The sequence below is a fragment of the Petaurus breviceps genome, unplaced genomic scaffold (assembly GCF_028583685.1).
Source record: "Petaurus breviceps papuanus isolate PSGF00001 unplaced genomic scaffold, PetGlider_PUasm1.0 90762, whole genome shotgun sequence".
Taxonomy (NCBI): Eukaryota; Metazoa; Chordata; class Mammalia; order Diprotodontia; family Petauridae; genus Petaurus; species Petaurus breviceps.
Window position 1 is genome coordinate 8,447,957 of NW_027187339.1, and position 23,950 is coordinate 8,471,906.

The 23,950-nt window shown below is 40.0% G+C and overlaps 1 protein-coding gene across 1 annotated transcript in view; it reads left to right on the forward strand.

The window, feature by feature from the left end:
- Positions 1–6,568: 6,568 nt before the first annotated feature.
- LOC138146447 (heparan-alpha-glucosaminide N-acetyltransferase-like) overlaps positions 6,569–23,950 on the forward strand; it is a 283,193-nt gene continuing 265,811 nt past the window's right edge. Inside the window, exon 1 of the mRNA XM_069068364.1 lies at positions 6,569–6,816. Within this exon, the coding sequence (XP_068924465.1) occupies positions 6,813–6,816 (4 nt within the window). The 5' untranslated portion in view covers positions 6,569–6,812. The remainder of the gene's footprint in view (positions 6,817–23,950) is intronic.

Genomic DNA, 23,950 nt, shown 5'->3' on the forward strand with positions numbered 1-23,950 from the left:
GCCGAATTTGCCAGATAGAAAAAGAATCTCAAAAGTTCACTGAGGAGAAGCATTGCTTCAGAATTAGATTGGAGCAAATGGAAGCTAATGACTTTATGAGAAATCAAGATGCTGTTAAACAGATCCAAACAAATGAAAGAATAGAAGGCAATGTGAAATATCTCATGGGAAAAACCACTGACCTGGAAAATAGATTCAGGAGAGATAATTTTAAAATTATTGGACTACCTGAAAGCTATGATCAAAGAAAAAACCTAGAAATCATCCTCTAAGAAATTCTCAAGGAAAACTGTGCTGATGTTTTAGAATCAGAGGGCAAAATAGAGGTTGAAAGAATCCACCCATCACCTCCTGAAAAAGATCCAAAAAAGAAAACTCCTGGGAATATTATAGCCAGGTTCCAAAATTACCATATGAAAGAGAGAATATTACAAGCAGCCAGGAAGAAACAATTTGAATATTGTGGAAACACAAGCAGGATAACTCAGGATCTGGCAGCTTCTACACTGAGGGATAGAAGGGCTTGGAATATGATATTCTAGAGGGCAAAGGAGCTGGGATTAAAACCAATAATCACCTACTGAGCAAAACTGAGTATCATGTTTCAGGGGAAAATATGGTCATTCAGTAGAATAGAGGACTTTCGAGCATTCTTGATGAAAAAACCAGAGTTGAATAGAAAATTTGACATTCAGACACAAGAAGCAAGAGAAGCATGAGAAGGTAAACAGGAAAAAGAAATCATAAGGAACTTATCAAAGTTGAAGTATTAACATTCCCACATGTAAAAATGATAATTGTAACTGATGAAACTTTTCTCAGCATTAAAATAGTTGAAGGGAATAGAAATATATATGTGTCTCTATAGGAGGGTATATGGGCATATGAATACATATGTGAATGTGTGTATATATGTTTACAGGTAAACATAGATAGAGGCCACAGGGACCAATTTATTAGGAAGGGATGATACTTAAAAGGTGAAATTAAGAGGTGAGAGAGGAATATAATGAGAGGAGATAGGGAGAGACAGAATGGGGTAAACTATCTCATATAGAAGAGGCAAGGGAAAATGGTTACAATGGAGGGGAAGAATAGGAAGGCAAAAGGGAATGGATCAACCTAATTGTCATTGAATTTGGCTCGGGGAGGGAATGAAATACACACTAAATAGGGTATCTCACCCTAAGGAGAGTAGGGGGACAGGGATTCAAGGGAGGATAACGGAAGGGAGGGCAGGCTTGGGGGAGGGAAGTTGGAAGCACCCACTTTTGAAAAGGAATGGGATCAATGTAGAGAATAGAACAAGTTAATAAAGCATTTGAAAAATGGAAAAAAAAGAAAGGATCTATTTATTTCTATGCTTTCTAGTGTTCAATAGGAAGGGTGTTGTATTTTTGTCAACAGCTTTTTATTGAGATTTTATTATTTATTATTTAATATATTATTGAGATAATCATATTATTTTCTTGTTGTTTTTGTTATTGATATAGTTAATTAAGCTTCTAGTTTTCCTGATATTAAACCAGCCTAAATTTCACCTAGTCATAGTGTATGATCTTTGTGATAAATTTCTATAATTTTCTTGCTAGCATTTTATTTAAAATTTTTGCAATGATATTCATTAAGGAAATTGGCCTTGTAGTTTTCTTTCTCTGTTTTTGCTCTCCCTGGTTTAGATATCAAAATGATATTTGCATCATAAAAGGAATCTGGTAGAAATCTTTTTTTATCTATTTTTTCAAATATTTTCTATATTATTGGGATTAATTGTTCTTTAGATGTTTAGTAGAATTCAATTGTAAATACATCTTGTCTGAACATTTTTCCTAAGGGAGCTCTTGTATGATTTGTTCAACTTCTTTTTTCTAAAATAAGTTAAGTATTTTATTTCTTCTGTTAATCTGGGCAACTTATATTTTTGTAAATATTCATCTATTTAACATAGATTGTCAGTTTTATTGGCACATAATTGGAAAAATAACTCTTAATTGCTTTAATTTCATTTTCATTGGTGGTTCATTCACATTCACTCTTCATTTTTTGATACTGGAAATTTGTTTTCTTCTTTAAAAAACCAATCAAATTAACCAATGGTTTGTCTATTTAATTTTTTTTCATGAAACCAGCTCCTGGTTTTATTTGTTTAGTTCAATTTTTGTTTTGTTATGTTCTGTTTTGTTTTAATCTTTCATTTTCTGAATCTCTCCTTTGATTTTCAGAATTTCCATTTTGGTGTTTAATTGGAGATTTTTAATTTGTTCTTTTTTGTATTACTTTGTCTTCTGGCTCCTGTCTTGTACTGTGTCCTTTTTTTGTGGTACTTTTTACTTCCCAGTCATGTAAGTTTTCTACCTTACATTTATCAGCAGCCATTCAGGGTTGGAACTCACAGTTGCTGCTCCTACTTCCCAAGCTATTGCCTGGGGAATGTTGGAAGCAAGAGCTGGGACTTTGACTCAGGAGAAGAATCTCCCCCCTTCTTCCTGACATAAGGGCTATAACTAGGGACCTGGTGCATCTTGGGTTTTTCCCCCTGGCAAAGTGAAACATAAGTAACACATAAGGGAGGTTGTTCCCTCCTTATATTGAACCTTGGGATCTTGATTTCAAGAAGAATGATAGAAAAATCTCTCATTACTTTTTCCTCTTATGTGATTATAAATTATGACCTTCAATGTGTTTATTATTATTATTATTCAATGCATTTTATTTTGTCCTTGGAAAGTCCTAGCTTTGATGCTGCTGTTAGAATTGTTTCAATATATTTTTCTTCTAGTGTTTTGCTTCTTCTCTTATGCTATGTATCTATTTATCTTCTCTCTGTCTTTCTGCCTCTCAGTCTATCTCTGTCACTGTCTCTATCTGTTTCTTCACACACACATATACATTATGTGTCAGAACTCTTATTTGGCTTGGTCATTCCTGTTGAATGATTTTTTTTATTTTTTGAATTTTATTTTTAATTAATGGAATAAAACAAGCATTTCCATAACATAGTATAACAAAAAAGATGGTTGCATATGAAATTGAAAATCTATTATGCATAACTTGCTATTCCTTTTAAATATATTATAAAATTATCATGTAAATTTCTCTTTTAAAAATTTTTTTCTTTGAGGATTTCTAGTAGTTTTGTGTCTCTTAAAATATTTTCCATAACTATTTTTTTGAGAGAAATATTGAGGCTCCCTTATGACTGTTTACTCTACCATCTTCCTAGGAGTCCCATTTGGGGATTTCAAGCCTCACCCCTTAAAGTTGGAGATTTGTGTCCAGTTCAAGTCCAAATGTCACATATATCTATGATTGTGTTGTGCATATTTATCACTGTTTTTAAAAAAAAGTTATGTAATTGACATAAAATGCTCTTCAAACCTCTCACCCTTTTTAATTTGGTTGGTTTACATGTTGTATGTACATCAGAATGTATACTCTGAGAGAAGGACTATCGCTTGCCATAGTGTCTAGTATTTAATAAATGCTTAGTGATGACTAAGTGGGTTGGTCTTTTTACTGCCTGTGATATGTATGATCAAGTGAAGGGAATAATCCTTCCTGAATCCTGTCAGTGAAGAAAAGGGTAGATAAGATTGCTTTTGCCTGGAGTAGATGGGTCCTAGAATTAAACCCCAGGGTGACCCTGATCCCTTTAAGTATTAGAGTGACTTAATCTTTGAGTGACTCATGTGCTATGTAAAGTATCACAGAGAGACCCAATAATACCAAATTATTGTGCTGTATCACTTTGTTGAGTAACAAAAATTAGTTCTTTGTTCCAGGGCATTGCTTGGAAATTATTGCAATATATGTTTTTTTGTTAAGTGATTTTAATTCATTAGAGTACTTATTAAGGGACTGAAATGGGTTAGACACTGAACAAGACCAAATCCTTACCTTCCAGCAGCTTACAATAAGGAATAAAACAAATGAATATGTGATTATACAACAAAGCAGGATCTGATAAGTGCATCGCATAAGTCAAACAAAATGATCTGGGAGTTCAGAAGGGGGAGAAATTACATAGCGGGGGAGGGATGATGCCTTTAGTAAAGGTTGCTGATTATACACATTTGTTATAATGGAGAATTGCAACTGGCAGGGGAGGGGCTGTGCATTAATAGATATAAGAAAAAAAAGTTACGTTGTATTTGGAGAAATTAATTTGTAAATGTTTACTGAACAAGTTTAAGTGGTTGTATTGATGTTCAATATTAAATGAAACATTTTTTTAAAGGCTGTATGAAGGGAGTAGCATCTTACATGGGTCTTAAAGGATAGGCATTAGTTCAACCAGTGAAGATGGAGGAAGAAGGGCATGCCTTCAATGATTTCTAAGCATAGAGAATGGCAAAGGCATGGAGGTGGGAAAGTGTGAACTTTGTTTAAAGAATGTTGAATGGTACAGTTTGGCTGGGATTTATCTTATATATATCCTGTATATACATAGTTGTTTGCACAATGTCTCCACTGTGGGAAGGTGAGTTTTTTGAGAGAAGGGACTGTGTTTTTTGCCTTTTTATCTCCAGTGCTTCGCACAGGGTTTGAGGTATAGCCAGTGTTCATTAAATATTTGTTTATTTGGCTTGAGTAGTAGGAGATTGGAGGTAGCTAGGTGGAGCACTGGATAGTTTCTGGGTGTGGAATCGGAACACGCATCTGACCTCAGACACTTACTAGCTGTGTGACCTTGGGCAAGTCACTTAACCCTGCTTACCTCAGTTTCCTCATCTGTAAAATGAGCTGGAGAAGGAAATGGCCAACCTCTCCAGTATCTTTGCCAAGAAAACCCCAAAGGGTCAGACACAATTGAAAATGACTGGACAATAACAAAAGACAAAAAGGAGGAGATTAAGGGTGGAAAGATAGGTTAAGTTTCTATTGTTTAGTAATAGAAATCATTTGCATTTGGTCTTGTCATTTTCTTTACATACATATGTGCTCTAGTCCTTGAGAATCCAGAGGAATGAAGTGTTATACCCTTCACCTTTTGTTCTTCAGGGATGCCAGCTTGAGCTCGGCACCACCCCACCTCCCCCTGCACCCCACAAGTAGTTCCGCACGTGCTGTCTCAGAGAGGCGCAAAGGGCAAGCCTTAGAGGTAATGAATCTACTGGGGCCCCAAATCACTAAGCCAACCAGCTGTAATCTCCAAAGCCTACATCCTCACTCTTGCCTGGGCTTCATTTAGGCCTGGTGACTGACAGCCAGCTGAGCTCTAGCCAGGATGGACATGAAGGCAGCAGCACCTCCCAGCTGGTGCTGAGCTTTGCACTGACTAATGCAGTGACCCAGCTTTCAGCAACCCAGCTGGCTTAGATTAGTGGAAAGGAAGGCTTCTCTCCGCCAGGATTCCAGGAAAGACCACAGGGAAACTCCACACAATTGGGAAGCTAAATCACTGACTCAAAGACATCAGAGGAGCCAAGACCTGTTCTTTTTCCACCAGACTAACCTCCTTGCTCAGGGGAGAAGTGGACCCCCCAGGGGAGACTACAATCATGGTGGTAGCCACTCCACAGCACTAGGCTTATCGTACGTCTCAAGAAGGCAAGTAGAGTCATAACTAGGGAATATATGTTCCTGGGACATATTTGGGAAATGACAGGGACAGCTGGGAATAGGGATATTAGCTACCAGTGGAGAGCAGGCAGACCCCAGGGCACAGAGACTGATACTGTGGATTTGGAGGGTCAGGGATATGAATACCTAGGAGGAAGAAGAATACCTGTTGGTCTACTCTAAATTTCAAGGAGCCTGGTACACAGTTCAGATCACTGTACCCTAGTTATGACTCTGCTGGCAAGTCTTCCATCGATTTCTCAAAGTCTAAGAAGTCTATGCTAAATCCTTATCCGAGACTGAAAGATGCCCCCATCCTCCAAATCTTCATCACAACTCTTACTTTCAATCAAAACTTAAGGGGGAAAAGAAGTGATTGTGATGAGATGGACTTGGGGATAGCTCTTCCACATCCCTCTTCACTAGACCTACTCTCTATTTGGCAAGAATCTATCAACAGAAGCTTAATAATACTGAGTCAAATAGAACAGAGTATTTCACAGTAATAAACTGGCAGTCACGAGGTCTGGGTTCAAGTCCTGTTTCAGTCACTATCTAGTTAGATGACCTTAGGCAAATCAGTTCACCTCTGCGTGTCTCTGTTTTTTCTATTTTAAATTGGGGGCTTTGGACAAGTGATCTTTAAGGCCCTCTAGCGACCCTAGATTCTAGGAAGCTCTAGGGTCACTTTATGATTCTAGTAGACCAGAGTCGGGATTTTTCTATTATTGACACTTTTAGTCAAAGGTAGGCCTAGGGAACAGAGTAAGGGAGAGAGGTCTCTGATGAAAGCACAATAATATAACAAATGCTTGTGTGTGGGAAGAGGAAATTGGAGCCATTTTCCCACTTCCTTGGGAGGGAGGAAGGTTGCTTAAGAAAGACAATTGATTTTTCTGTAAGAAGAAAGGCCAGGAAAAATACTGGGGAAGTTTGGGGGCTGACAGGCATGTGGGGATATCAGCCTGAGAACTGGGCATTAGCTGAACGAGTTCTCTTGACCCTTGACAGCTGTACTGGGCAGGCAAGGATGATTGGTGATAGCTGAGGGTGGGGGTAGGAGTAGGGAGGGTGGCTCAGCCTGTTTACTGGTGAACAAGAGTATATAACCTAAAACTGTCACAAGTTGGCTCTAATTTGACAACTTGCTGGCCTAGAAGACTAGAAGATGGTGAGGACAGAAGATAGAAATGTCTCTCCAGTGCCAGCAACTTCCTGCTCATGGCAATGAAAGATAGCAGCCTGCTGGAATGGGTAAGCAAGGTTGTTTTCATAAGCAAACTGTTGCTGTGTATTTGCAGCTATAATAATATTAGTTCTTTACATAGCACCTACTATGTGCCAGGCACTGTGCTAATATTAACTCATTTGATCCTCAAAACAACTTTGTAAGTTATATGCTATTTTTACAGATGGGGAAACTGAGGTGAAATGATCTGCTCAAGGGCACACAGTGTCTGAAGTTGGATTTGAACTCAGGTCTTGATGTACCCTGTCATGGTCAGACTACATATGTATTAATGTGGTCAGTCTGGGGTGTTGCATTTTAAAGTAGGACATCCACATACGGAGATGGAGACCCCCTTTATAAGGATCATTGAAGGAAGTGGGGATGTTCAGCTTGGACAGAGAACACTTGGGGGTGATTTGACAGCTGTCTCCAAGTATTTGAAGGGTTTTCAAGTGTTAGCAGGATCAAGGTTGTTTTACTTATCTCTAGAGGACAGAACTAGGAATCATGGGTAGAAGCTGAAGAAAGGCAGATTAAGGTTTGGTGGCAGAAAAACTTCCCAACAGTCAGAGCTGGCAAAATGGGTTATCTTTGGAAATAGTGGGCTCCCCTTCATTGGAGGCTGAGGCATAACTTGTCAGGGTTGTCACAGAAGGGATTCACTGCTCAGGTACAGGTTAGACTGGGTCATTTCCCTCCTAGCTTGGAGAGGACATTCTGAAGGCTCTTCAGACAAGGTTGCCGAAAGGAGAGCACCCTTGGCTTTGCCCTCTTCTCACCTTGAGTTTCCACTTGTGTCTAAGGCTTCATGCAGGGTTTAAGTTCTGGCCTAGATTCTTTTGCTTGACAAGGCGTTGGATTTCAATTGTTTAGAGATAAACAGTCTTGGCTAGATTACAGTCACTTTGCTTTTCATCCTTCTTGTGAAAGAGAACCAATGACATTAGGAAGGTGATTCTTGACTTTCAGGTAAATTGGATTTAAGTGAGACAGAGCTGTGCAAAGTCATCAGCCTCCAAAGTCATCGGAGTCCAGTGGCAAGATATAAATGAGGACTGGCCATGGCTCCAGATGCAGTGGGAGACCTTGACCATAAGAACTTTCCCAGGTCTCAGTTTGTCTGAAGCAATTCCCATTCAGTAGTTAAAGGCTAGGTAAGAACTGAGGTAAAATGGTCTACTTTGCTTTCACAAAAGAATCAGTCATGGAGGGGGAAGACCCTCACAGTTTCTGACCAGAGCGGAAATAATCGCTATTTAAACTCACTCTGAGCCAGTCACATAGAGCAACAGAATGGAGAAGGAAACTCAGGACTTGTGCCACGAGAGGAAATAACTTTCCTTTAACCTCAGACCAAGAGGATCATTCAATCAATAAGTATTAAGTGCTTACTATGTGTCAGATACTGGGGTGAAGTGTTGGGAAAACATAAAGCAAAGCCAAAACATGAAACAGTCTCTGCCCTTAGAGAACTTCCATTCTGTTGGGGGAGACAATATTTACATATGTAAGCATATAGAAAACAGACAAACCAAATTGGAATTATTTCTTTAGAGAAATATACTGGGATCAAGAAAGGCTTCTCAAAAAAGTCAAGTTCAAAGCACCACAGAGAATGAATAAATCAACGAATGAAAGAACATTTATTAAATACTAGATGCCAAACACTATGCTAAGTGCTAGGGATACAAAAGTGAACACACTCTTTGCCCTCAGGGAGCTTACATTCTCATAGAAGGAGATGCTTAGGGTGTGATAGCCAGGGAGGGATGCCTCCATGCTTTTCATGGAAATGAAACTGGTACCATCATATTTCAGAGACAAGTTTAACCACTTAGCACATACCTTGGCTATCCGTCAATGTCAGAATTGCCTGATTCCTGTTGACACATTTGATTTAATCTACTGTGGCACTCAATGTGCCCTTGCTTCACCCTGGCTCCTTCTTTCCCTTCTTCTTGTTCCAGCCCCCTTCTATTTTTATGGAGAACATGTGTTGCTTGACTTTGGGTTACTCTTAGGTGTTGCAGGGAGCCATTGTTCTGTCCTGCTGCTGTTTCTTTCTTCAAGTATCATCTTGAGGAAGTATCTCCAGTAGGATACATGCCAGCAAATCTGTTTTTCTTTTACCAGTTATTTTTCCTGAGGTCTGGATGCTGTTGTCCTTTGCCCGGCTTGTGGGCCAGATGCTCTCCAACAGTGGATGGGGTCAGAGTTGCTGACTTCATCTTGAAGAAATCTGAATGTGGTTAGCTATGGGTACTCAATGCCTGAGGATTTTAAAGTTGTAAAGGCATAGTCTCTAGGTTTATGGGTCAAATAGACCCTCATTTGCTTCTTCTTTATGACTTTGGAGGACTCTGGTTCTGTTTACCTTCATTTCTCTAAACTTTCTCCCAAAACAACAACAACAAAAAAATCCACTCCCAGAACAGTATCTACTGTTGTTGTGCAAGTAAATCCTGGAGCTCTTCCATTCGATGTCATCCTGTCCCTGTTTCTACTTACTGGCCCAGTATCAGACTTTGGGTTATGTCACCCGTGAACCACTTGTTGTTTCCATCTGGAGCTCAGTAGGATTGCGACATGGGTGAACAATGAAGAGGAAAAGGATCTTCCAGAGAACAGGGGCCTGAAATCTATTTCATGCCAACTCAGTTCCTAACACCTGCTGCTTTGCGCTGCAGAGACATCTTGGGAATCGGATGTATCATCACTTCACTGAGCTACCAGAAAAAGCATTTCCCTCATAAGATTAAAGTCCCAGCGAAGCTGAGCCTTCTTCATATACCAACTGCTTGAGGATGGGGAGTTGTTTCAATAAAGGACTGCTCAGATTTCCCCCAGTTGCTTTATTCATTTATCTTCTTGGTCTGATTTATTAATGAAATCAGCAAGTTTCTAGCCCTGGTCCTTTCAGTCTTTAGTTCTGTGACTTTAGATGAGTCATTTCTCCTCTCTTATGGTCCTCCTTTATAGAAAGGGGGGGGAGGGTCCTCGGACTTCACAATTTGCAAGATCCCTCAGAGGTCTAGCATTCTGTGTTTCTCTGAATGGACAGGGAGATGGGTCATCTGGTTATTTCCTTTTTGCTTCATACTGTAGTGTGTAATTAAAGTCATAGTCAAAGCTACCAAATTATTGACAAGTTTCCATGGATATAAACATAAAGACAGCATTAAAACCTTCACTCAGATCAATAGAATCATCTCCATTTCTTTCCCTTTAAGTGTTTAGATGCTATACTATTGGGTATATGAAGTATTGATATTAATTAATTTTCTACGGTACCTTTGAGCAAAATGTAGTTTCCCTGTTTGTCTCTTTTTCAGTCAAGTCTGTTTTTGTTGTTGCCTTATCTGAGGTCATGTTTGTTGCCCCTTCTTTTTTGAGTTCAGCTGAAGTATAATAGATTTTATCTAAGCCCCTTATTTTAACTCTGTGTGAATCTTTATGTTTCAAGTACATTTCATGTAAACAACATATTGCTGTTTTTTAATCCATTCTGCCATCCTCTTCCCTTTTAAGGGTGAGTTCATTTCTTTCATATTCACAGTTATCATAATTATGTATTTCTCTCTGTTTTATTCTGCTATGCTTTTTCCCTTTCTTTGCTCCTAACTCCTTCTTTCCAAAGAATAGGGCTATAAACCAGGAATGAATCTGTACCAATGCTCTTTACCTAATATAATCATCTTCCACTCTCCTTCCCTTCCTCTCTTTTTCTCCCAGATCCCAACCATAGGGTCTTAATCTTCCTAATTTCCTTTGAAACCAGCTTCATAATCTCCATCCTCTGAATTTAGGGTTTATTTTGCTTATGACTAATTTTTCCCTAAATCCACCCTGTCCTTTCCTCTCTTCGTGTTTTCTCTTGTTTCCTCAAATATATATTCAATATATATTATATATAATTCAAATATATATTTCCTCAAAAATATATTCCTTAAAATATCTTTCTACACTAAACTCTAGTTCCACCCTTCTTTGTCCAATTCAGATGAAAGTTAAGGTTCAACACCTTCCTTGTTTGTAAAGACACTTACTTGTTATCCTTCCTTTTCCATTATGAAAGATTTTCCAATCACTATTTGGTCTAATGGTCTTCTTAGATCTTTGTGAGAGTACTTGTAGGGTCAATTGTACCCTAGCACTTTTTTCTTCTCTCCCATTTTGACTTGCCTCTCCAAACCTCCCTTTCTTTATTAACCTGTCTAGCTCCCTTTGTACTATGCAGGACTGTAAATTTGAAGGCGGGGACCACATCTTATCCATCTTTATACCCCATAAAGTGTTTGATAGAATTTCTTGTATATGAGTGCTTGGCAGCAGCAAAGTAGTATAATTAACAGAGCACTGGGCCTGGTGACCCGAGTTCAAATCTGACCTTAGAGATAGTTTATTGTATGATTCTTGACATGTCACTGAGCCTCTGTCTGTCTTTTTTTCCTCAATTGTAAAATGAGAATAATTATAACACCTACCTTCCACATTATTATAAAAACAAAATGAGATCACATAGCACAGTTCCTGGCACATAGTAACATTTAACCAATGCTTTTTTTCTTCTTTCCTTGAAAAAATAATGAAATAATAATAATAATAGCTAGCACTTATATAATGCTTTAAGGTTTGCAAGGTGTTTTTGCATGTTACTTCAACTGATCCTAACAATAGCCCTGTTATGATACCATATTTACAGAAGAGGAAACTGAGTTTGGGAGAGGGGAAATGACTTGCCTAGTGTCACACAGATAGTCTAAATTAAGATTTAAACTCAGGCCCAAGATCACCCAGCTGGTTTGTTTTTGAGGTAGTATTTGGACTTTGGTCTTCTTCACTCCAAATGAAACACTATCCACTATGCCCCTTAGCTGCCTAGACCTTTATGTTCTGTCTCAGAGAGGGGCATGCCATTAGACACTGGAATCCAAAAGGAATCAAGGAGATCGTGCAGTCTCTTTCCCTGGAGAACTATAAAAATATGAGAGAAAATGTTCTATTGCTTGCTATTTTTTCTCTTCCTTTTTTTTCCTCTTCTTTCTCTTTTCCCTCTCCATTCTCTACTTTTACCTTCTCCTTTTTCTCCTCTTTCTTTCATATTCTCCCCTTCGTTGTCTTCCTCCTCCTCCTTCTTCACTCCCATACTTGAATGCATATGGGTGTCTGTGTGTGTGTGTGTGTGTGTGTGTGTGTGTGTGTGTGTGTGTGTGAAGGCAGAGATGAAGGGAGGTCATTTTTCAGTACTGGTTTGTTGTTCAGTCATATCCAACTCTTCATGACCCCATGGACCATAATGTCCACAACACAAAAATATTGGTGTTGGTTTGCCATTTATTTCTCCAGTGGTTCATTAATAGCCCAGCCTGAAGAGAAAGAGATGGACTAATTAAATTCTAAGATCTGCGGATAATTTATATTTACAGCATCATTTTCCCCCTCAGGGCTCCTTTCTATATCTTCTCATACACAGGTGTTTGTATATTGTTTCCCCAGTCAGACTGTGAGCTCCCCAAAGGCAGAGATTTTACCTTTCCTCATAACCTCAGGAGGTAGCAGAAAGCCTGGAATTTAGTCGGTACTTGGTAAATGTGTATTTGCTTGGTAGTTGACTGGTCCAGATTCTCATTGTTGTTTTTTGGTGAGGGCACATCTCTTTGCTCAAGCAGGCGTTTTCGGATTTCTGTATCTCATACCAGGTCTTCTGGTCTTGATAATGATTGGGCCAGAACCAGCTCTTGGCTCCTGGTTGTGGCCACATTTCCTATCCATCTGCACTTGTCAATGAGGAGTCCTCTTAAAGATCAGAACATAACCCTTGACCACTGGTTCCTCTGTCAGCCATTTCCAAAAAGAAGTGACATTACATATTAGTGTGAAGGTCAGCCTTGTGGGTTACATCATCCTCCACCCCTCCTCCCAAAGAAAATTGGCTGCTTATACATTCCATTGCCCTTCTAATGCCAGACACTTATTTCTCCAACTCCATCCTCATTCCACTGGTGGAAGAAGGCCAAGAAGAGAACATTTCAACCTTCATACTGTAAATCTATCAGTCTGTGGCAGGTGCTTCTCTGCTGACGCCAAGGAGGTGACTAAAAAATGACGACCATCTATGTCCAAGTGTCCGATTGTCCCCTGCCCTTTCCATGCCCCAAATCTGTCAAGTCGATATTCCAGTTACAGAAGAGACCAGCTGCCTCCCTAGAGCAGTGACCTCTCTCTAGGGCAGGCAGATGGACAACACAGAAACATGTTCAGGGGGCACATCATTTTATTTATTTGAATGTGCTTTGTGATTTTCTCACAGGCCTCTAGAAAAAGACACCACTTGGGTGCAGTGTGACTTAGAAATAGGAGTGGTGGGGGAAGAGGTTGCCTTATAATTCAATTGGGAAAAATATATACATTCTCATTAATATTGATTTTCAAGGACTCAGAGAAGCTGTATGATATTGTGTGGCAAGAAAGGAAACTGTAATTTTGAAAGCATCAATGCAATCAACAGGGAGCAATCTTGGAAACTTTACAGGGTAGCTCACATTAATCTACCAGAACATTTCCGGGCACCACAGTATAGAAAGAGTGATGACCTCAAGTGCTTCCCTGAAGGATATTGGAAACAAAGTTCATCCATCCAGGTTGCTGATGACACTCCTTTTTTTGAGAATACTGGTAATAGTATAGTGTACCATGAGCCTACTACAGGCTCCAAAAGACAGCTGGGGAGTCTCCTGGAAGAACTTTACCCTCAGAGATTAGGACTGTGGCAGCAGAAAGCATGTTGGTATATTGGAAAAAGCAATGACTTTAAAATGACAAGATCTGGGTTCAAATCTCATTTCCTATACTCACTATCTTTATGACTTTGGGTAAGTCACTTACCTATTCTGGGCCTCAGATTCCTCATCTGTTAAATGAAGGGGTTGGATGTGACTCCGAGGTTCTTTCTACCTCTAGATCTATAGAGGATTGCACTTAGAGTTAAAAGATGCGGGCTCAAATATTGCCTACAGAAATTTGGGCAAATGATGGCTTCCTTGCACCTGAGATCCTTTATCAAATGAAGCAGTTGGGCTTGGTGGTCTCTGAAGTTCCTCCCAGTTCTGGATGGATGATCCCATAATGTTGTGATCATAAGGAAAACTTAATTTTGAGTTAGAGAACCTGGGTTCAAATCCCAGATCTGTTAATAGAGGAAGCTAAGTAGTGTAGTGAATAAAATTCTGGGTCTGGAGTGAGAATGACCTGAATTCAAATCATTTACTAACTGTGTGACCCTGGGTAAGTCACTTAGCCCTATTTGCCTCAGTTTCCTCATCTGTAAAATGAGGATAATAATAGCACCTACCTCCAAGGCTCATTATGAGGATAAAATGAAATAATATTTTTAAATCACTATATAAATGCTATTATTATTATTATTATTACTTTGGGGTCATGGGTAAATCACCCTACCTCCTCTAGGTCTCAGTTTCCTCATCTGTATAATGCAGGCACTGGCTTAGATGATCTCTGACATCCCTTCTAGCTCTGATCCTTTTAACAAGCCGTCATAGACCTATTATTCATGCTTCCCACCTTCCCCTTTTCTCCTCTGAACCCTCCTCATGGAAACCTGGCTCAGACTGTATCTCTCTGACGTCTCCTTTGGTCCCAAAGCTTGGTTCCATCCCCCTCCTGGACTTTTCAATTCTTTGTGTTCATGCACCTCATCTGGCCTTGAGGTTTTACAAGACCCATACTTTCATCGGTGTGGGTGTGCCTCCCCCTGCCCTCCACACAAGCCTAGTGCTCATGCCTCACTGGCCTCTGCCTGTCAAGTTCAAATTGGAAGACCAGGCTAGGTGATAGATTGACTTTGCTGTCCCAGGACCAGCCAAACTACCATAAGGAAGGCTCATTACTAGACTGGCCTCAGGGTGATAAATATTTTTCGCACTTTCTAAGACCATTCACACAACCTTAGGCAGGTTGTGATCTTGAGAAAAGAGTATCCACTTTGGTAAAATTCATCAACATAGGAAAAAAAACCTATGCCAACATAATTTAGTAGAGGCATAAATTTAAAAAAATTATTTTTTTATGGATATATTTTTTCACTATATTTCTCTCTCTACCTGCTCCCAGACAACCATCTATTATAATAAAAGTTTAAAAAAGAGAGAGAGAAGGGAAAGAAATAGACATCTGAATAGTGCCTGTGCTATGTGCTTTTTATAAATATTATCTCAAATTTTAATCTTCCTAATAACCCTGTTATATAGGCATTATTATTATCACCATTTTACTGAAGGAAACTTAAGCAAACCACTTAAGTGACTTGCCTGGGGTTGCTCAGGTAGTAAGTGAGGCTGGATTAGAACCCAGGTCTCCTTGACTCCAGACCCAACATTCTATCCCCTGTCTCACCAGTTGGAGGTAGGAAGTTTAGAAAAACTAACATGGAAAAAGTCTGTTGTATGCAGCGTTGCACAGCCCTTGTCTCCAATCTCTGCAGAGAAACAGGAGGAAGAGAGGCATAGTTTTTTTGAGTTACTGTCCTCCTGTCCCCAGTTCAATACTTGATGGTCAAGCTTCTGAGGATGGTTCTGTCCAAACTTAGTCACATATGGGCTATCATTAAGCTCTGTACTCAGTCTTTCTGGCATAGTAGGATCTTCCAGCATCCATGTTATATAGGCATAGTCTTTGAATTATGTACATGTTATTTTTTCTAGGTAGAATGTAAGCTCCTTGAGGGCAGGGACGAGTAAACATTTGCCTTTGTATCCCTATCTCTTAGCACAATACTTGGCACGTATTAAGTGCTTAATAAATGCTTTTAAACTTGATTTTTTTTCCACTTAGTTACAATCTGTTTTCTCTTCTTCTGACCTCCCCTGCCATTGGGAAAAAAGAAAAAAATCCTGTTATAAGAAATCTGCCCGGGCAAACCAAACAACTGACCCTCATATATATATGCATGACACATTCAAGTTTAATTTGCATTATTAACATTTTGTCCATCACTTTCTCCAGTCTAGACAATCAACACAATAACTCAATCTCTGACTTGTAGCGTTTGTTCATTTCTGAGGTGTAAACCACTCACATTCAGAATTTAATAATCAGCTGGGGAGCCAGGATGCTCTGGTCTTCTGGAATCCTAGCTGGTGTCTGTTTTTCTAGATTAGCGCTCTTCAGTCTTTTGAAAGAATTTTGAAATTATTTGCCTTTGCAATGTTATTGTTATTGTAGAACGGTTCCTTTGGTGCTCCACACTTTACTCTTTCTCAGTTCAAACATATCTTCATTGGTCTCTCTGAAACCATTGCTTTCATTATTTATTTATGGCACAATCATGTTCCATTACATCCCCATACCATATTTTTCAGCCTTTCCCTAATGGATGGGCACCCCTTCATAAAAATGCTTGTTTACTGATTGATTGATTGATTGGATGACCGATGAGGCATCAGAATGGGATTTAGCATGTAATATTACTTAGTTATCTTTTCATATGTATATGACATTCTCTGTAACTTCTGTGAGAGTGGACTCAGTCAATCATGTAGTTTGTTACATAGCGCCAATGAGTCAAGTCAATAAGCATTTATTAAGCACCTGCTATGTACCAGGCCCTATGCTGAGCACTGGGGATACAGAGAAAGGAAGCCTTGTGGAAACGTGTCTAGCTCTCCCAGAAAGAATAACTCAGGAGGCGGGGATAAGAGTTACAGAAAGCCAGATGTGGGTGGTCATAAGAACCATTTTCTAACAAGTAGAGCCATCCAAAAGCAGACAGAGCTCCCTTGGATGGTAGTGGGTTCCCCCTCACTGGAAGTGTTAAAGTGAAGTCTGGATGGCCACTTGCTGGGGATGGTGTGGAGCAGATTCTCAGTCAGGTACTGGTTGGACTGGAAAGATCCCAAGGCCCCTTCTAAACCTTTGCTTCTCTCATTGTGTGATGTTGAACTTGACCTGCTGGATGCTAAGAGTGCTCTGGAGCTAAATCAGACCCATGGAATGTATGTAAAACCCCAGGATTCTTTTTAGTCTCCAGGAATCAACTAAAGAGAAAGGCTAGGATAGAGAAGACCTCACTATCCAGCAGGTATAGGGTTGGGGAGATAGCTTTTTCCACTTCTCCTTCCCTCATTTCTATATCCTCAGTCTTCAGCACAGGACTAGATTTCCTAAATATACTGTAAACTTGAGTTTATTGAATAGAGATAAAACCATTAACATGGAAACTGAAAAATATACGCATGATGGGGAAGGGTGTAAGTGTAGCACAGAGGTCAAGTACAGTTGGGTAGCACATTAAAAGGCTGGCTATAAGGCAGGTGAGGAGGGGGTAGCGGAGCATAGCAACCTGGGGTGATGGTTAAGGAAATTGTGCAACCCAGCGCTAAATCTTACCCATTGAAAACCAGTGATGACCCTACCATGGATTTCTATAGTACTTTGTGTCCATGTAACATCTCTGGCACTGAGAGTATCGTAAATATTCACCCCACCTCCCAGTAAGTGTGCCTGCTCTAGGGAGGAATTGAAATCCATATCATAAAAAAATCAGTATAAAATGCAGCTGCTCTCTATGACAAATATCCATAAAGCAAATTTTGGGCAGGTTAGGTATATTCATCTTGGGGACATGAATTCAAAGTTTTCTATGAAAAGATCTTCTTTCTGTTTGTACCCAAACTGAAGAATTTCTCTCAAGGTGTGTCCAAGAGCCCAAATATTGGTTTCCTTATTGGACAAATCTGTGTTCCCCTTCACTTCCTTCAGAATTTAGAAGAAGCAGCTAGGTACTATAGTGATTAACTCATTGGACCTGGAGTCACAAAGCCTGGAATTCTAGTTGTGCCTTTGACACTTTAAAGAGGCCTGTTTACTGAATGGGTGTTACCTCACTCAAAGTGAGAATATGAAAAGACCTTAGCCTAAAAGGACCGGGGTCTCCCATTACATCCCAGGTCATCTCCAGTCTTTCTGATCAATATCTGGCCACTGGACCCAGATGGTTAAGGAGAGGAAAGTGAGACTGGTGACCTTGCACAGCCCTCCCTCACTCAAATCAAAGTCAACTGCAAATCATGCCATCATCTCCCTGAAGTCATTGTTCTCTTTGAGAATAAAGTACAAATACAACGCCAACAAGTTGTATGACCCTGGGCAAGTCATTTGTTATCAATCATATGATCTTTGATTTTCATCTTTTTAGACTTAAGCTTCATTCATATGCTCTCTTCACCCTGGAATGGAGCAGGTCCAAAACCTCTTTTTTGGCTTTGAGCTTTGTGGAACCCTCTAGTGTATTGGATGGGAAAGAGAGATAATAGACAGTAACTGCATTGCCAGAAATACCTATTGCAGGAAACATTGCATAGAAGAACTGATAGTCAGTCAGAGAGTTCCTTGGAACATTTGCAAAGCATCCAGGACAAGCCCAGTCCCACGATAAGTTAGAATAATAGAATCTTGGCATTTTAGAGCTGGGGGAGAAAGTAGAGACAACCTAGCTCAGTCTTCTCATTTCATAGACACGAGAACTCAGGCCCACAAAAGTGTCTAGATTTGTCCAGGGTTGCGTAGTTAGTAGCATATCAAGGACTAACATCCCAGGTCACCTGACTTCTAGCTCTAGGTCCTTCCGTATCCCAAGTTAATTGAGGCTTGAATTGAGGACAACCTTGGATTTGCATCTTGGTGGTGTTTTTTTCTTTTTTTCCTAGAGAACCCAGGGGTTTGAAGGCTTCTGTCCGAGGGGAGTAATGTAATTGGTTAGACCTGTCCGTGGTCCTCTCAGGGATTTTCTGTGGGAGCTTAGTGCCCCAGGTCCAAGTTACCCTGCCGAGAATAATAACTCTGTCAGAGTCCTCGTTGACTGGAACGTCTCTGGGCAACCTCCCATACAGACATATGTCTTTTTAGCTTTGTGTGACCCCAATCACTCAGGGAGAAAGGTTGCTTGGGGTTTTCCATTTTTTATTTTATTTTATTTTTTTATAAACCAAACCCAGTTCTGTCAAGCTTGAGTTCAATTCTTCACTGTGACTCCAACTCCAGACCTTTGCCTCTTCCTTTCTGTGCTCCATCTATTTTCATTCGGATGCTCGCCTGAGGGACAGAAGTAGCAGCCTGTAAATTTCGTCCCCAGGGCTTACAATAGTGGGGGCTTTTTCCCCTTCCAGTTCCTGAAGAACAGATAGTTAATGCAAACCATCCATCAACCTCTCCTGTTATGAAGATTTTTTAATTAACCACTTGTAATGTGGATGAATGATGAATATTGGGCTTCTCTTGTTCTCAGCTCCACTGCTCAGCAGGGCAGGGAATTTTCCCTGCAGCATCTAATTAACAAGAATGCAATGCTCCCTTTTCAATTATCTTGAGCTGTTGGTTCTAGTCAACTCTGGTTCTGGGCAGGAGCAAGAATAGTCTTTCTAGATAGGTTTGGGGAAAGGGATTGGATTTTGGATTTCATTGGTATATGGAGGGAATTCCTGAGCCTCTATCTATGGCAGGTAGGCACCTTATCTGTGATTTGTAGTTTTATAGTTGCCTAGAATACTTTAGGTAAGTGGGACCCTCAAGGAATGGATCATTCTAGATAGCCTCTCTTGTCAGATGCTAGACTTAAGCTTTAGACTTAAGCTTCATTCATATGCTCTCTTCACCCTGGAATGGAGCAGGTCCAAAACCTCTTTTTTGGCTTTGAGCTTTGTGGAACCCTCTAGTGTATTGGATGGGAAAGAGAGATAATAGACAGTAACTGCATTGCCAGAAATACCTATTGCAGGAAACAATATGTAAAGCACAATGGACTGCTGGATTTGGAGACAGGAAGACATAGGTTTAAATCCTGCCTCTTATTACATGTGTGATCTTGGGCAAATCAGTTCCAAGGGTCTCAATATCTTCATCAGTAAAATGAGGGAGATGGACTAGGTTGCCTCAGAGGCCCCTTTCAGCTCTAGATCCTATGTTTTGCCTACTGCCCGTGTGATTTCTGGGCAAGTCTCTTAGCCAACCTGGCCTCAGTTTCCTCACTTGCAAAATCAGGAGGCCGGATCTGGTGGTCTTTCATATCCTTTAGAACTCTGCATCCATGGTCCTATCATCCTTACTTCCTTAAGCAAAGATAACTGGAATAAAAATTTTCAAGATGATTCAAATTCATCATTACATCCATTTATTTTTATAGTAGGCTGTAACACAGGGAAGCTTTCTCAAGAAACAAAACATAAGGCTCTTTGGCCCTGTCCCACATCAAATGAGATAATACATGTGAAATATTTTGCAAACAGTGCTTTTAAACTTTAAAGATACTTTTAAGATGCTATTTGAGTTTTAGCTATTATCATTGTTCTTATACGCCTCTCAAACTGCTGTAGTTTGTGAGTTCTTGTGTCTGATTTTAGCAGTTTTTCTAGCTTCTTTTCTATTAAATTTTCACTTGTTATTATCAGCACTCCTGCCGATAGCAGGCCCTTTGCTCAGGCCTGATTTGTTACCTCTAATCTGCTTTGGGGTTTGGACCCTGATAATGACTTGTTAAAATCATGTGCATAGTAAAGATAAATAGACTTTGAGAAGACTGAGAAGAATAAAATAAGTATATACAGTTTAGCTTATGGACTCGGTGAGATATATTTGGATACTCTAAAGCTATTCATTTGTTTATTTGTTTGTTTATTTTCTTCCTTGTTGATTCCTGGCTATGTGTAAATGGGTAAAGTTCTCCTCCCTAGTCCCTCAACAGAATTATAGCTATCTGAAGGTTACTGGCTCCCCATTCAACATTTCTCCTCATTCTGCTCCATTCTTCTAATCATACCCTGCTCAGAATACCAGTATATGCCACAGGATTGCTAAAATGGATCCTTACTTAGAGTCCATGGTAATCACCCCAAAGTCAGGGTAACTATTTTCTTCTAAGTTTCCTCGATAAGGTGGACATGAGAATAATTACTAGATGTCAAAGAGCTGCACTGGCCTCTGTCAGTAAGTCCATGCTTAGAGCCTGAAACACATTAACTGGAACTTGGAGGAAACCAGATTGGAGATGAATAAGAGAAGGGAAAAGAACTGGAAACTGGATCCATGACTTTATTGGCATAGGGAACTAGATGAGCACATTTTCTCTCTCAATGCAAGTCTTCACCTTCTTGGTAACTTACAGTCTTTAAAGAGTTGCCTGGGACATTGGGGGGTTAGGTCACTTTCCCATGGTCACACAGCTAGTACATGTCAGAGGCCAGACTCCATCTAGGGGCTAGTTGACTCTCAGGCCAGCTTTGTACTCTTTACATCTTCAAGAAAAGTGAGATCCATGGAAATACTTTTGTATGTCCCAGTGGGGAGCATCCCTCCTCTTGAAAATAGAGGTGACACTCTGGGTAATTTTCTGGGCTAATTGGGGCCTTTAGAAGTTCTTAGGCAGACTAAGTTACTGATGCTTAGCCTACTGTGCAATATATATATATATATATATATATATATATATATATACATACACACACACACACACACACACACACACACACACATATATATATATATATATATACTGGCCTCAGATACTTAACACTTACTAGCTGTGTGACCTTGGACAAGTCACTTAACCCCAACTGCCCTGCCTTACCCCCTCAAAAAAAAAGATACATAAGGCAGCCAAACAAGCTCATGGGATACTAGATTGCATTTAGAGAGAAAGAATGTCCAGGATCAGGGAATTCTCTTTTGGTCAGACCACACCTGGACTATTTTGTTCAGTTCTTGGCACCATATTTTAGGGAGGACATTGCCAAACAAGAGGGTACTTGGAGAAGGCAACCAGGATAGTGAAGGGCTTTGACATTGTGCCTTATAAGAACCAGTAATAGGAACTGGTGTTGTTGAGTCTGCAGAAAAGAAGCCTTAGGGTGCATGCAACAGCTGTCTTCAAGGATTCTAAGGGATGTTAAATGGACAAGAAGTTTGATTTGTTCTGCTTGGCTTTAGGAGGCAGGATCCAAGTAATGAGTAGATGTGTCTCAGAGGAAAGTTTAGGCTGATGTAGGGAAATATTTCCAAATAAATAGTTATTCTAATGGGGAAGAAACTGTTTTAAGGGAGGAATGGCTTCCTCATCACTGGAGGCTCCTCTTTGGGCTAAGGCTTGGACCTGGGCATGTTGCAGAAAGGGATCCGTGTCCGGGTTTGGGTTGGGCTAGCTGACTTCTGAGGTCCCTTTAACTCCTGCGGTTCTATGCTACCATGCTATTTACACCACTTTGGTAACTGCGAAGGACACAAATAGATATAAGATTAAGTTCCTGCCCTCCAGGTGCTTATAGTCCAATGAGATAATATATGGATGGTATAGGGCTTGCTTATGTGCTCCAGCTGAAGAACCATGCATTCCACTTGTAGGACTGGGTTTACTCATAATGCCACGACAATATGAAAAAGAGTGAAAAGACTGGAGTGAAATGATATGCCCAGGGGAACATTCAAGGAAAGGTGGTTCAAGGAAGAGGGAGGTTTAAGTCTCCATTCTGAGTTCTCTTGACCTCTCTGCTTCACCAGCAATGAACAGGACTGATCAAAAACAAATATAGCTCAGCTGATGAGTCAGTCACACTGAGAAGCATTCAGGGAGCACGATGGGAGGTCCCAGTGAGGGCAGAAAAGCAGCAAGAGGAGGCGCTACAGATGTTCAGCCTGGGAGGTTTGAATTAATCTGATTTGATTCTTTTTACTTCTAAGTTCCTTTCCTTCTATGATATAACAGTGTACATAGGAGGTTTTAATTTATTTGTTTTGATTTCTTTTACTTCTAAGTTCCTTTATTTTTATGATATACCAGTGTGTGTGTGAGTGTGTGTGTCTATGTTGTAAGTGAAGGAAAGGTATGTGTGTGTGTTTTAAATGAAGTAAAGGATGTGTGTGTTGTAAGTGAAGTAAAAAGTGTATGTGTATGTGTGTTGTAAGTGAAGTAAAGGAGTTGTATGTGTATAATGTAAGTGAAGTAAAAAGAGTGTGTGTGTATGTGTGTGTGTATGGATGTGTGGGTGTGGTCAAGAATCTGTACTTGTGGAGATGATTCCACAGTTACTGGCACATAGTAGAGGTTTTACAAATATTTGTTGATCAATTGATTGGTTGGGCTCCATTGAAATGTAATATGGAAGAAAAAATAAGATGTGGGGTGGCTAGGTGGTGCAGTGAATAGAGCTCTGGCCCTGGAGTCAGGAAGACCTGAGTTCAAATCCAACCTCAGGCACTTAACATAACACTTATTAGCTGTGTAACCTTGGGCAAGTCACTTAACCCCAATTGCCCTACCTTCTCCCCTCCAAAAAAAAAAAAAAGAAAAGATGATAGTTTCCCCAGTGACTGAGAGATACATGATTTCTAACTAGATAAATCCAAACAGACCACATCCCTAGACTGATGGAGCATTTTTTAGGGATTTATACTCCTTCCAAGAGTCCCTGTACTTTTGAACTATCATTAGAGGAAGTCTATGGCAAGTATACTCCCTCCTTCCTCCTCAGAGGCTGATGGAGACCTGGGCACATTTTTCTTCTTCTCTTTTGAGGCCCTGATTTTTCATTACCCTCCTGCCCAGAGAACATTGTGATGTGTCCTTTATAGACCTGTTCCCCAGATAAAATCCACTCCTGCTGACCTTTCTTCACTTGAATTCATTTATTAAATAACTATTCTTTTCGGGCTGAACTCTGCACTTCATTAAATATTGTGGTTTTAATGAACCCCTGGATTTTAATCAACTGGTGCCAACTTCCTCCCCCCCCTGATTAATATGGTCTTTCACAGCCTGAACCATTAGATGCAATGTATGTATTCTTCTCTTTTCTTAAAAAAAATTCAATGAAATAGCTTCCTTCCCGGATATGAGTTCTGTATTCCTGCCAGGTTTGGGGCCCTAGGTACCTGAGAAGGCTGAGCGTCTCCTGGAACAGTTCTGTTTTTTCCTGTGATTATATAGATCTTTTGTGTTCCCTCTCTGCAGCAAGTAAATGGTGGTTTCTACTGAAGAACTCCTGACTGAGAGGATACTCAAGAGATTTAAGCAGATTTGAGGGCTCTTGGAGGCTGGAAGATTGCAAGTGTGCTTCACTTAGTAGGTTTCTGAGTGGAGCAAGGCTTGTTTGTGTC